Genomic DNA, 14131 nt, shown 5'->3' with positions numbered 1-14131 from the left:
CCATTTTTCACACTTACGACTATTGCAGCATCCCCACAGTCACGAGAGGCCAGGCGAGGAGATGTGTGCCTCGATGTGAGTGATGTTGAGTTGACCACGCCCAGCCAGTTATATGACCACCAAGCCACACCCACCAACTAAGCCACGCTGACAGAACCGGTTGTTAAAAAAATTGAATCCCAACCCTGGGAGAACCTTTACCACTTCAGACAAGCGACTCTCCGGTCTCTTCTTAAAAACCTCCAGTGATGGAGCGCCTACGGTTTCTGAAGGCAAGCTGTTCCACTGGTTAATTGTCCTCACCATTAGGAAGTTTCTCCTTAAAATGTTATTTTACCCATCACTTGATCCATCCAAGCAGCGCAATAATGGCCTAACTCCCCACGGCTGCTGGAAACTCAGGAGTCCGGAATAAGAGTCACTACACACAAACATTAATCACTAGTATAAAAGGCCCGGCTAACAAGTTATCGTCTTGCCACCTGGAATCAAGGGTACCCCGGGGTTAAGCCTTTCACCGAACCATTCTGCTCAGGACATGACTTTAATAAGTACCATTAAGCAGTTACTCTGAGTGCATATTCTCCGACCCGAACGCCGGGTGTGGTTAACAAAGAAGGCCTGGGGAGAAAGCCGGATGAAATGGAGGAGGCCAGCGCGGGCAAAGATTAAATGGACCGTGGACGGCTTTGTGTCTACCCCATCTCACCTTGTGAGGAGGAGCACCTGAGACCTTAACGGGAAGCCGATGAAGCTTTAACTTCAAAAAATTTTTTTTTTTAAAAAAAACCCAGAATTCAACATCTCTTTCAGTTTTGATGGTGCTTTCCAAGGGCCGGTTGCAGGAAGACGAGAAGGACCAGGGGAGACATGATAGCGGTCTTCCAATATTTGAGGGGCTGCCATAGAGAGGAGGAGGGGGTCAACCTGTTTTCCAAGGCACCCAAAGGCCCGACAAGAAAGGAATAATGGATGGAAACTGAAGAAGGAGAGATTCAACCTGGAAATAAGGAGAAACTTTCTGACAGTGAGAACAATCAACCCATGGAACTGAAGTTGCATTCGGACGTTGTGGGAGCTTCATCCCTGGAGGCTTTCAAGAAGAGACTGGACTGCCATTGGTCAGAAATGGTGTAGGGCCATGATGGCAAACCTATGGCATAGGTGCCAGAGGTGGCACGCAAAGCCCTCTCTGTGGGCACGTGTGGCGTCACCAGCTGGTCTTCTGGTTTCTGGTGCCAGCCAGCTGGTCTTCATGGGTGCTGGAGTGCCTGAAAATGGTCTGAAAAATGGCGAAAAAACAGGCTGTTTTCAGGCCATTTTCTGGGCCGTTTTTAGGCCGTTTTCTGAGCTGTTTTCAGACCCTTTTCTGGACCATTTCTGGGCTGTTTTCTGGGCCTTTTTCAGGCTGTTTTCTTGGCCATTTTCAGACTCTTTTCTGGGCTGTTTTCAGACCATTTTCTGGGCTGTTTCTGGGCTGTTTTCGGGCCTTTTTCTGGGCCATTTTCGGGCCATTTTCTGGGCCATTTTCAGACCGTTTTCTGGGCCATTTTTGGCCTAAAAACATCCTGAAAATGGCCTGGAAAATAGTGTGAAAATGGCCCCCAAATGCCTGAAAACGGCCCCAAAACAGGCATGCGTGCACCGGCCAGCTGGTTTTCAGGTTTCTGGCATTCCAGCACACGGACATGTACACGCATGCACACATGTTCCAGTTTGGGCACTCGGTGCCGAAAAGGTTCGCCTATCCCTGGTGTGGGGTCTCCTGCTAGGGCGGGGGGGGTTGGACTAGATGACCTACAACGTCCCTTCCAAATCTGTTAATATGTTCACCTTGGATAGAAATTGATTCAGCAGACCAGCCGCTGGGGTGGAAGATCAGGCTGAAGGATTTGATCTATACATTCTAGAGCTATATCCGAGCCCTACCTTTCTGGTTATTGTTTTGGCAAACCTTGCTTATTGGACTTCTGGCCCTGGTTACACTTTTGCTAACCTTGCTAATTGGACTTCTTTCCCTGGTTACCGCTTTGCAAACTTCGATTACTGGACTGCTGGCCCCGGTTTATGGGTTTGCAAACCTTGCTTACTGGATTACTCACCGCCAGAGGCCGTTGAAGGTGCGTGTGAGAACTTTGCTCCAGGACTTGTAGTAAACGTGGGGACATTTGGGGGGGGGGGCCAAAGTTGGAGCAATAAACTGTGTACTCTGTTCTCTGGCTGTGTTGCTTTCATGCCACGTCCCAGGTCATCCCACGCGACCATGCGATGACCTATGGCAAGGGATCAGAAGGAACATAGCAACCATGTTCGACATGCTTTTTCTTCTCTTGTTAAGTCCCGGTACGGTTCTATTCATGCAAGAAGTTGCAATTAAGGGAAGACCTTCTGAGGCTGAGTTTCTTCCCACCCCCCTTTAACTGTTGTTCTGAAGCATTGTGCCGAGAGGAAAGCAGCCAGTGAATGGTCCTCTGGCTTAAAGAGACGGACCACTTAACCAAGCCTGCCCTTCATTTTGTTCCGTTCGAATAAAATCTAATTTGCTTTTTTTTTTTTTCCTCCATGAAGCAAAGGTTTTCCGCTTCTGATGTCCGTAAGGAAGATGAGCCCGTAATCTCACAAACGTTGCTCTTCAGAAAATATAGCGTAGCATGAGATGCCCAAATATGAGACACCAATTATAACTTAGACAGAGGTCAAAGTTGAAGAGGGGGCTAGAAGTTGCTACCATAATCAAGACCCAAGTAAATGACTTTGTCTACCTTCCATATATGCTCCTAAGATACAAGTGCCTCAAAATTCAAGGGCCGCTTTTGTTTTTCACAGAAAACAATTCTCGCCTTAGGTTGGTTCAAATACGCCTGTGCCAAACGTTGGATGGTGGGTTGAGGACTTCGCTCCAAAAATAAGTAGGAACAAACCCTACTTTTGCAGGGTCAATTTTGGCATGTCGAGGAGTGCAGTAGGAGTGTCATGCCCCTGTTGGAATCTGATTTGGAAGGGGAGGCTGAGCAGCTGACAAGGAGTGGGAGGGTGGCTCCGTTGGCTGTGGAAGAAATTGGGGAAGGGCAAAGTCTGGCTGGGCCGAGCAGGGGAGAGGTAGAGCAAGGCAGAGGGGATTCAGAGGAAGACCCAGGCCCACCCCCTCTTCATCCTAGGGCACGCAGGGAGGAGCGGATAAGGGAGCAACATGGGTTGTGTGGCTTACGGGGGAGGAAAGGGCCCTGATTCCCTTCATTAGCTGCAGCTGGGAACACAGTGTTTAAAAAGGGAAGCTGCGCGTAGCAACCTGTTGGAAGCAAATCGTGAATTATCTGGTGGAGGCTTATCTGGGTTCCTGGCATCTTCCCAACTGTGTGTGTTTTGCTGGCTTTTCAAGTCTGCAATTCCTTCTCCTGCCCTGCCAAGTTAATTACTGCAGCGTGGTTTATTTGGATTTTTAGTTACAGTTTGTATGTACTTTGTTTTCGGACTGAATTTCCTCCACTTAAAGACTGTTACTGGGAGAGCTTTTTTCTCTAGCCGAAGGTAACCTGGACATTGGGGGCAAAGTTGGAGACAATAAAGGGACTCTTCTTGCTTATTTGACTGTGTTGCCTTTGTACCACGCCCCGGCTCATCACAAGGAGCCTGCAAACCCAGCAAGCCGTAAGATAAACATTTTGTCTTTTGATACCTCCCCAAAATGCAATTAAACGGCTGGAAAAAAACTGACCTCATTCTGATTATGAGAAGGGTACTCATAATTGGCAGGCGGATATTTTTGGTACCTCTTTCCTAAGAGATGATTTAGCCACGGCTCGTTGAGTAAACCATGCTGGCTGGGATTTACATCCTGGTTTCCATCCACAGCTAGTCCTCGACTTACAATGGTTCATTTAGCGACCATCCAAGGTTACAACGGCACTGGAAAAAAAGTGACTTAGGACCATTTTTTTCACACTTACGACCTTTGTATCAGTTCCCACGGTCCTGTGATCAAAATTCAGATGCTTGGCAATTGGTTTGTACTTACGACCGTTGCCGTGTCCCAAGGTCATGTGATTTCCCCTTTTGCGACCTCCTCACTTCACAACTCTCTCTCGCTTAGCAACAGAAACGTTGGGCTCAATTGTACTCGTAAGCCGAAGACTACAACCTACGCTTCCACTTGTGTTGACTTCACGCACTGAGCAAAAACCGAACGAGTAGAAACGATAGCTTAGTAGGTTGGATGAATCAAACTACAACGTCAAATCATTGTATAATAGCAATGGTCAGGGACGTTGGAGATTGACAAGCGAAAGTGAGAATGAAAAAGCTGAAAGGGAAATCTACAGGTATCCAGTTAAGCATCCATGGTGAGAAAAAGTCTCTTCCTTGTGGTCATACATGTTGAAGATCATGGGAATTGCAAAGTTAGCCAGTACCGAATTGTAAACTGGACGAGGAATTGGTATCTAGGAGCTTCTGAACAGGAAGGAAGGCTGAAGGAAGGAAGGAAGGAAGGAAGGAAGGAAGGAAGGAAGGAAGGAAGGAAGGAAGGAACCAATAGAGGGAGGAAGGAAGAGAAGGAAGGAACCAATAGAGGGAAGGAGGAAGAGCAGGAAGGAAGAGAGGGAGGGAAGGAGGAAAATAGCAATAGCACTAAGGCTTATATACCGCTTCACAGTGCTTTCAAGCCCTCCCTAAGTGATTTACAGAGGCAGCCTCTTGCCCCCAACAATCTGGGTCCTCATTTTACCCATCTTGGAAGGATGGAAGGCTGAGTCGACCTTGAGCCAGTCAGGATTGAATTGCTGGCTTTGGGCAGAAGTAGCCTGCAGTACTGCATTCTAACCATCTGAAAAAGGAAAGGGAGAGAGGGGGAGGGAGGAAGGAAGGAAGAAAGCAATAGCACTTAGATTTATATACCGCTTCACAGTGCTTTACAGCCTTCTCTTAAGTGGTTTACAGAGTCAGCCTCTTGCCCCCGACAATCCATGTCCTCATTTTACCAACCTCAGAAGGATGGAAGGCTGAGTCAATCTTGAGCCAGTGAGGATCGAACTGCTGCTGTGGGCAGAGTTAGACTGCATTCTAACCACTGCGAAGGAAAGGGAAGGGAAGGGAAAGAAAGGAAGGAAGGAAGGAAGGAAGGAAGGAAGGAAGGAAGGAAGGAAGGAAGGAAGGAAGGAAGGAAGGAAGATAGATAGCATTAGCACTTAAACTTATATACTGCTTCACAGTGCTTTACAGCCTTCTCTAAGTGGTTTACAGAGTCAGCCTATTGCCCTCAAACAATCTGGGTCCTCATTTTACCCACCTCAGAAGAATGGAAGGCTGAATCAACCTTGAGCCGGTCAGGATTGAACTGATGGCAGTGAGTTTAGTCCTGCAGTACTGCAGTACTGCATTCTAGGGGAACGTGGCTCAGTGGCTAAGATACTGAGCTTGTCAATCAGAAAAGTCAGCAGTTCGGCGGTTTGAATCCCTAGCGCTGCATAACGGAGTGAGGTCCCGTTACTTGTCCCAGCTTCTGCCAATCTAGCAGTTTGAAAGGATGTAAAAAAATGCAAATAGAAAAATAGAGACCATTTTGGTGGGAAGGTTCCAGGCGTTCCATGCGCCTTCGGCGTTTAGTCCTGTCGACAACATGACCATGGAGACGTCTTCGGACAGCGCTGGCTCTTTGGCTTTGTAACGGAGGTGAGCACTGCCCCCTAGAGCCGGAAACGACTAGCACGCCTGTCCGAGGGGACCCTTTCGCTTACTGCATTTTAACCACTGCGCCACCATGGCTCTTTCCACTGTTTTACTCTACAAAAGTATGGAGCAAAGGCAAGGCAACGTTACAGAATTATCTTTCCCAAACAGATTTTCCAAGCACAGTTTAGAGCAGGGGTCCCCAATCCCTGGTCCATGGACCAGTACCGGTCCATAGCATGCCAAAAACTGGGCCCTACAAACAAGCGAAGCCCCGTCCAGTAGTATGGCAGGCAGTATGCAAAACTTTTACAGTCCGTAAAAAAAAAGCTCCCCTCGGAACCGGGCCCTGGTGCCCCAAAGGATGATGGGGGGTGCTAGTTTAGAGAGTCTCCACTGTTTCAGATTCACCTGATTTTATTCCTGGTTAGAAACAGGCTGTTCCACTAGGAATGTTCTCCTTTGAGGACCAAGCTTCTCAGCTTAAATAGCTAAATCAAGCAAGCATTTCTTAATCACTTTCAAGAATAAAATCCTATTAGCGTCGGAGAGATGTTCTGAGGGTTAGTATCAAAAATCCCCTAAACCTAAGTCCTCCTAATTAAGCGAAGTATATGATGTCAGCTACTTTGCAGAAAGTCTACTTTCACACAAGAGTGGGCTTCAAAAAAATTTAGCAACCGGTTCTCTGCCTGGTGGGTGGGTAGGCGTGGACAGGGTGGGCATGGCCTAGTTGGCCTCCTGCACCACCTTGGCCTGGGAGCGAAAACAGGCCCTGAGGGGGGCCCTTCCGGGACCTTCTGGAATCTTCTGGGACTTCTAGGAGGCCCATGTTTTGCCCTCCCCAGGTTCTGGAGGCTTTCCTTGAACTCTGGGAGGGTGAAAATGACCACCTCGGGCTCCAGAGGCTCTCCAGAGGTGGAAACAGGCCCGTTTCCAGCCCTCCAGAACTTCAGGGAGGCCTGTTTTTTGCCTCCACACAGGCCCTGCACTTACATGCGATCTAAAATAGGCCCCATGGGGACTCCTGGGAGGGGAGGGGCCAGCCAGAGATGGGATTTTCCAGTTCGCTGAACTGGCCATAAAATTAGATACCAAACCGGTGCAAACCCAGGACCCATTGCGCAAGTTGAGCCTGCCACTCCCAAACGTTGAGCTGTGTGTGTGGTGAGCTGCTGCTCACCTCTTGTGTAACCCTGGTTTCCCTCTTCCAGAGGTGGCATTCAGCCGGTTCGGACCGGTTCTGGAGAATTGGTAGCGGAAATTTGGACTAGTTCGGAGAACCAGCAAATAATATCACCTCTGTTTGGCCCCACCCACTCCCACCTGCCATCACCACTGCTCTATTCCCTTGTTTTTTTAGCTGAGCTGATTGGCATGGCAGCGTGGATTGCCACGCCTCAGCTGAGCTAAAACACCAAGCTCAGCTTACCAGCGTTGACAGAGGTCGGTCTCTGAGCCCTCTGCACGCGCGTGAATCATGCAGCGCATAGAATCGCGCATAGAACTGGTAAGAAAACCATTTGGAAACCCACCACTGCCCTCTTCCCCCTTGCTGGGCCGCCAAGCTGCCCAACGTTCTTCTTACCCCGCCAACATAGAACCCAATCTTAAGTTTCCCCTACAATTTAACTCATTCTAGGCTCACCAGTCTGCGAGGTGTCCGGCGGGTGGCGTGGACTCCAACCAAGCTGCCTGGCTGAAAATGACCCCCTCCAGCAAGGGTTCCGCCCGACATCCCTTAGGATCCCAGGTGGAACTAAGAAGCCAGCCAAGCGGTGGTAACAATCTCTTAGAACTTGAGAATGTCTGCCCAGGTTCCAGTGCTTACAGAGAAACATCCGAGGTGGAGCCGGACAGCAGAGGTGCTCTACATTGTGAGTTATATCCACCTGCCTGCGTTTCCGTTGCCGATCCCGCCAGTGAAAGCAGCCCGTTCTCTGCCCGAGCTCCGTACCTTCTTCAGCACCATGCCAAGCAACACGCCGCAAATGTAACCTTTGCTGAGAAGCCTCTTCAGCGGAGTTCCTACCACAACTTCCCAGGGTTTCCTTCACCATGTGCGGGTGAAAAGTGCCAAGCCGGCCTTGAAAACGTCTCTGGATTCCGTCACCCATACTTCTACAGGTGTACTGTTTCAGAGCCTTTCCCCGCTCATGGCCCATGCTGGAATCCCTTAGAGGACAAGTGCCTTTCGTACGCTCACAACGGTGGCCAGAAAAAGCCGGTAAACGGAGCCGTTGCATCTCGCAAACCTTGGCACGTTTATACAGAAGAGATCCCTAACAACTATGCTTTTGATTACTCAGGGTAAAGATCATGTTTTATGAATACTGTTTTAAGAAGGACTCGGTCAAATGGTCTGTTGACACCTCCTTTGTTTTATTGGTCCACCCCATTAAACCAAGGGTCTTCAAACTTGGCAAGTTTAAGGCTTGTGGACTTCAATGCCCAGAATTCCTGAGGCTAACATGACTGGAGGAGGAATTCTGGGAGTTGAAGTCCGCAAGTCTTAAAGCTGTCGAGTTTGAAGACCCCCTGCATTAAACCAAGGTTAGGGTTCCAAGTAATAGAGCCATACTAAGCAAAACTCGGAGGCAGGTAGATTCCTCAAAAGAATAGCTTTATTGGATATATCATATTGGCACGTATCTGGTGAAAACCGACTCTGAATTTTCCCACGGTTTTCCCCTAACTAAAAGTGAAAGTTCCCCCCCCCAACCCCAAACAATCAGTCACATGTAAACAAGAGGTTGAGACTCTAGAAAGAGTGCAGAGAAGAGCAACAAAGATAATTAGGGGACTGGAGGCTAAAACGTAGGAAGAATGGTTGCTGGAACTGGGTATGTCTAATTTAATGAAAAGAAGGGTGAGGTGTGACATGATAACAGTCTTCCAGTATCTCAAGGGCTGCCCCAAAGAAGAGGGAGTCAAGCTATTCTCCAAAGCACCTGAGGGCAGGACAAAAAGTAACAGATGGAAACTAATCAAGGAGAGAAGCAACTTAGAACTAAGGATAAACTTCTTGACATTTAGAACAATTAATCAGTGTAACAACTTTGCCTTCAGAAGTTGTGAATGCTCCAACACTGGAAGTTTTTAAGAAGAGATTGGATAACCATTTGTCTGAAATGGTATAGGGTTTCCTGCCTAAGCAGGGGTTGGACTAGAAGACCTCCAAGGTCCCTTCTAACTCTGTTATTCTAAACATGGTCCAATCAAGGTGCTGTCTGATAGTCTGGTGACATCACTACTCCTTCCTCCGGCCAGGAGTGAGAAGGTCCTTGGTTCCCAAGAGAAAGTATTTTGTTTTGACTGCACAACCCCAGCTATCTCTAATCCCCCCCTCCCTATCCCTCAGCTCCAGGGTGGCAGCACTGAAGCTCCAAAATGGCTTCAGTCAGGCCAGCTTCAGGGTTGACAGTCCATTTAGCCAAGGTTTTCTGGACAAGGTCAATATAGCCAAGACTTTCTGGAAAAAATGTAGAATCTGAGAGGAGGAATGGATGGGAAGTGGCCATGCAGGTGTTTGGGGAGCAGTTGTGGGTGTCAAGGCAGGAAGAGGAAATGGATGGAGACATCTCAGGTAGCTTCAGGAGGTTGACTATGGGAGTGGTGCTCCCTGAGTAATGATCCCAGGAAGACATTGGGACAGGGGTCTCCAACCCGAGCAGCTTTAAGACTTGTGGACTTCCCTGTCCCCAAATTCCCCAACCAACATGGCTGGCTGGAGAATTCTGGGAGTTAAAAAGTCCACAGGTCTTAAAGTTGCCAGGCAAGGCCAAGAATCCAAAGATAGACTGGAAGCTAGAGAAGAGGTGGCAGGAGAGGACTTGTCTGGTGAGAACATCACAGCCGTTCGGGTTATTTGGGTTGTGTTGCTCTAAATGGTCTAATGACAACAGGGGGGAGGGAACCTCATTATAAGCTGCTCACCAAAGTCGGTGCCTTTTCCTTGCTTCTTGTGTCTCTTTTCCTGGCACCCCTCTTTACTTGCCCTTGTTCCTTGAGGTCCTCACAGCCACTCGCTCCTCACCCGGTGAAGAGAAGCCTCTCCCCAACGGCACAGCTCATCCAGGCGGTAGAACGGCACCATCGAGAAATCTCTCAGCTGGCAAATGACCATCTTGCTAGGAATCATTTGGCTAGCATGTTTCCCCCCATAATCCAGAGAGGGGAGAGCGACTCGCAGCTCCACCTGGAGAGTGGCGAAGAGGCCCAGCCCGTTCTCAGCCGCAGCAATTCGGAGGGCTACTTGCTTCAGATGGAAAAGCGAAAAGAAAGGAAAGGAAAGAAAGAGAACCGGAAGGTGAGCAAGGAGAGGGACCCAGGGGTGCGGGGAAGGGTGTCGATCTTCCGGATGTTTCTTTATCAGGTCGGAAAGAGAAAATATCTGCTGTGAACTCTATGTAGGCGTCAGGAAGGGAATCTGGCCAGTAAATGCTCATATCACCCTGACTCCACCCTGGGGTAGATGGAAAGATTATAGGGTCATAAAAGGAAAAAAAAAGTTTATTCTGGGCTCAACTCATTTACTTATTCTTTTGATTATTTCCTCAACCTTTCAATAAGCTGAAAAATGTAAACTTCCAACGGTAACAGTTTGACCATGGAACCTTTGAAGTCCAGCTACAAAAACTTCTTGCTTACGGTCTTGGATTTTGGCTACTGTGCAAATCTAGAGCGCTTGTACTTATGGTACAAAGGGAGAGGCAGTTTGATGTAGCGGTCAAGGTATCAAGGCTAGAAATTGGGAAATCATGAGATCTAGTGCTCTTTAGCCACAAAACCAGCTTAAATGACCCTGGACCAGTCTCTCTGTGTGTGTCTCTCAGGCAAGAAGACAATAACACAGAGGTGGTATTCAGTAGGTTCTGACCGGTTTTGGAGAACTGGTAGCGGAAATTTTGAGTAGTTCGGAGAACCAGCAAATACCACCTCTGACTGGCCCCGTCTTCATCTATTTGCTGCCTCCCATTGAATCCCAGCTGATTGGCTGGTCTTCTTTTGTTGCCCTGCACCGGAGAACAGAGCTGGAAAGCAGGTTAGTGGGGTGGGGAGGGAAGGGGGATTTTGCAGTATCCTTCCCCTGCCACGCCCACCAAGCCACACCCCACAAGCCATGCCACCCCCACCAAGCTACCAAACCACAGCCACAGAACACCATGCCTATCAACCCATGCCCACAGCTGATCGGCTGGGTCTCCTTTGGTTGCCCTGCACAGGAGAACAGAGCTGGAAAGCAGGTTAGTGGGATGGGGAGGGAATGGGGATTTTGCAGTAACCTTCCCCTGCTACGCCCACCAAGCCATGCCACCCCCACCAAGCCACCCCCACAGAACCCATAGTAAAAAATATTTGAAGAGCTTCAGATTCTCAGTGGTTTTGCAGAATTAACAGTGAACATAAATATATTTCTCTCCCTTCATAGACCAGGCAGAGTGGCATGTGGAAAAGACCTTGGCAGACAAGGCAAAGAATGCTGCCCAGGGAATGATCAGATAAGAGATGGGGTAGCCCTCAACTGTGTAACAAGTTGAGGAAGAGGCTCAGAAGGCGCCCTCTGCTGTTTCTCAGGCTGCAAAGCAGACGGCGGGAGCTTTGTACTTGCAGGCTTGTAAGAATCCGTGAATGTAGCCTTATAACGTGAAAGCCAACGGAGTGAGTTTGGGCCAGTCCCTCCCGCTCAGCTGAACCCATCTCACAAGGTTGTGGTTGTAGGAAAAATAGGTGGAAGACATTATGTGGGATATGTTCATCTCCTGGAGTTATTTGTAAAAAAATAATAAAGGTGAGAAACAGAGGATATCAGAGCAATAGCAATAGCAATAGCACGTAGACTTATATACCGCTTCACAGTGCTTTACAGCCCTCTCTTAAGCTGTTTACAGAGTCAGCCTCTTGCCCCCCAACAATCTGGCTCCTCATTTTACCCACCTCGGAAGGATGGAAGGCTGAGTCAACCTTGAGCCTGGTGAGATTCGAACTGCCAAATTGCAAGCAGCTGGCTGCAGCAGAAGTAGCCTGCAGTACTGCACTCTTACCACTGCACCACCAAGTTTTCCTCAGTCACAGAGAACTTTTGATTACTGGAAAAACAAAGCCAATTCTTTAATAGTAATAATTTCCTTTTTGCAGCTCAAGAGAAGAGAGGGCAAGGGTGTGGGTTTCCAGTTAGGGTAGAAAAACTAGTTTCCCATTATGTCTGAGTGGTCCTTGATCTTCCTGTGTGGTATCAGACATATAAACAGCTGCCTGTGATGTTCCTCTCCCAGTAATTCTTTTTTGTGTGTGTGGTGCTCTTCCTATAGTTTGATTCTTTCTCAGCCTCCCATTGTTTCTTTCAAAACTTCACGTTACCTCTTTGTTCAGGGCTCTAGGGCAAAAGGTTACACGAAGATGGATGTGAGGCTTGGAGGCCTGGGACCTGACTATGAAACCATCAAAGAAAAAGTAAGAGGAATGGCATTTATGAATATCTTCTTCTTGAGTGGCGTTTGTCCTGTAGAACGTTACTGTCAGCGTTCCAATGAAACTTCCCATTTCCATTCAGCACTCAGAAACAAAGTCCATCCAAGTAAGAATTCCTTGAAGAAGTCATACTGGCATATCTGGGAAAACCCTAATCGGAGAGTTCCGGATTTTCCCCTCCCAATTGAAAGTCACAAACCCATCCCCTGCACCCATCAGTCCATCACGTGGCCCAATCAACTATCATCCCAACTGGAAACCTTCCTCCAGACACTCCTTCCCAGGTGCAGGGTAACTTGTCCTTGACTTTATGAGAAGAATGTTGTTGAACAGAGGTCTCCAAACTTGGCACCTTTAAGATGTGTGGACTTCAACTCCCAGAATTCTCTAGCCAGCTATGCTGGCTGGGGAATTCTGGGAGTTGAAGTCCACACGTCTTAAAGTTGCCAAGTTTGGGGACCCTTCTTGTTGAGTCTAATCTTCTACCACTCTATGTAATCCCCTCCCCCAAATTCCCAGGCACTAAAATGTGGCAGCTTCGAAACTTCCAAGTAAAATATGGCTTCCAAAGTTGACAGTAACAAATGGAGAGTTTTGGGTGAGTTACCAAATTAAAGTCAGCAAGAAGGGAATGGACAAAGAATCTCTAGTACTGATAGCACTGATGATGCTACTTGGTTTGGCAATGAAATGTCTGCTAGAAAACCATCAAGCTCAAAAGGCACCAAGGACGCCACAATCTCTAATACTATTAGTGGAGAATGGTACAGTGTTGGTTCAATCAATGTAGCTAATTGGCCAGAAATGATGAAATGATGAAAAAGAGAGGACACCTTCAGAGTTCACCCAACTACTAATTTAGGTAGATCTAAGGCAACTTGGTATTCCTGAGATATTTTAGACTTCAGATCTCATTAGTCCTATTCAGCACAGCCAAAGATAAGGTATCGTCAGAGATATAGTCCAAAGCATCTGGAAGTTGCACGTGCCTGGATGAAGGATTGGATAGATGGATCCATTCCTGTGTGATACCCCAGAGTGTAACACTAACGTAATAAAATCCCAAATGTAAATAAATGTCCTTAAATCTTCCAACTTGGCCCCACTGTTCAATAATTCTGAGTTGGAGATAAAACATATTCAAAAACAGTCTTCAAACGAAAGCAATACAGCCCAAACTTAATGAGCAGATAGAGGTAAAATAAAAACCTAAAACAAACTACAGTGAAGGAGATTCCACAACGGATCAGGATAAGTAATTACCAACTTCAAGGAGATAACAAGACACAGTCTGTTGGAAGGACGCCAACCAAGATAACTTCAGCCCAAAATAAAACACACTTTGCTTCTGGCAATGCTGTGTTTTAACCTTCTCTCTTATTCCCAGCTGCAACCAATGAGGGGGGATCATGGCCGCTTCCTCTCTCGTAAGACAAGTTGTTGCCTTCTCCATTCCTCCCTCCCAAGGGTGAAGAGGGGATGGGCCTGGTTCTTCCTCTGACTGCCCAGCCGGCCTCTACCCTTCCCCAGCCTTCTCCACAACCTCTGGAGCCACACCTTCACTCCCTGTCTTGTCCCTCAAAGTCTGACTCTAAGAAGGGCATGACATCCTGGGTCCATTCACAACAGAGAGTTTCTACTCTTGTTGATTAGTTGAGTTACCTTGCTCAACAACATAGCTGACCAAGGAGACCATCAGCAGAAGAGACCTATTATTTCAGAACTTGCTCTTGGAGAACTTTCCAGTATGGAGGTAACATTGCTGGGAAGGTTGAGAGTTTATTTAGTGCTTCTGGAGAAGTCTGTCTTAACAGACCTTAAGAGATTAACAGGGTTGGAAGGGGACTTGTAGGTCATCTAGTCCAACTTCCTGCCCAAGCAGGAGACCCTACACCATTTCTGACAGAGGGCAGTCCAGTCTCTTCTTGAAAGCTTCCAGGGATGAAGCTCTCACAACTTCTGAAGGCAAGCTCCCTTGGGTTCTGTCCTTCACGAC

At 47.8% G+C, this 14131-nt stretch overlaps 1 protein-coding gene across 1 annotated transcript in view; it reads left to right on the top strand.

The window, feature by feature from the left end:
• JHY (junctional cadherin complex regulator) overlaps positions 1 to 14131 on the top strand; it is a 31572-nt gene that overhangs the window by 13170 nt on the left and 4271 nt on the right. Inside the window, exons 4-6 of the mRNA XM_087970118.1 lie at positions 7307 to 7974; positions 9676 to 9973; positions 12037 to 12117. Coding sequence (XP_087826244.1) covers positions 7307 to 7974; positions 9676 to 9973; positions 12037 to 12117 — 1047 coding nt within the window. The remainder of the gene's footprint in view (positions 1 to 7306; positions 7975 to 9675; positions 9974 to 12036; positions 12118 to 14131) is intronic.

Source organism: Notechis scutatus, chromosome 7 (genome assembly GCF_049901735.1).
Source record: "Notechis scutatus isolate UNSWTSFEM ecotype Mainland chromosome 7, rNotScu1.2, whole genome shotgun sequence".
Classification (NCBI taxonomy): domain Eukaryota; kingdom Metazoa; phylum Chordata; class Lepidosauria; order Squamata; family Elapidae; genus Notechis; species Notechis scutatus.
The sequence above is the reverse complement of the archived record's forward strand: the minus strand, read 5'-3'. Positions and strand labels throughout refer to the sequence as shown.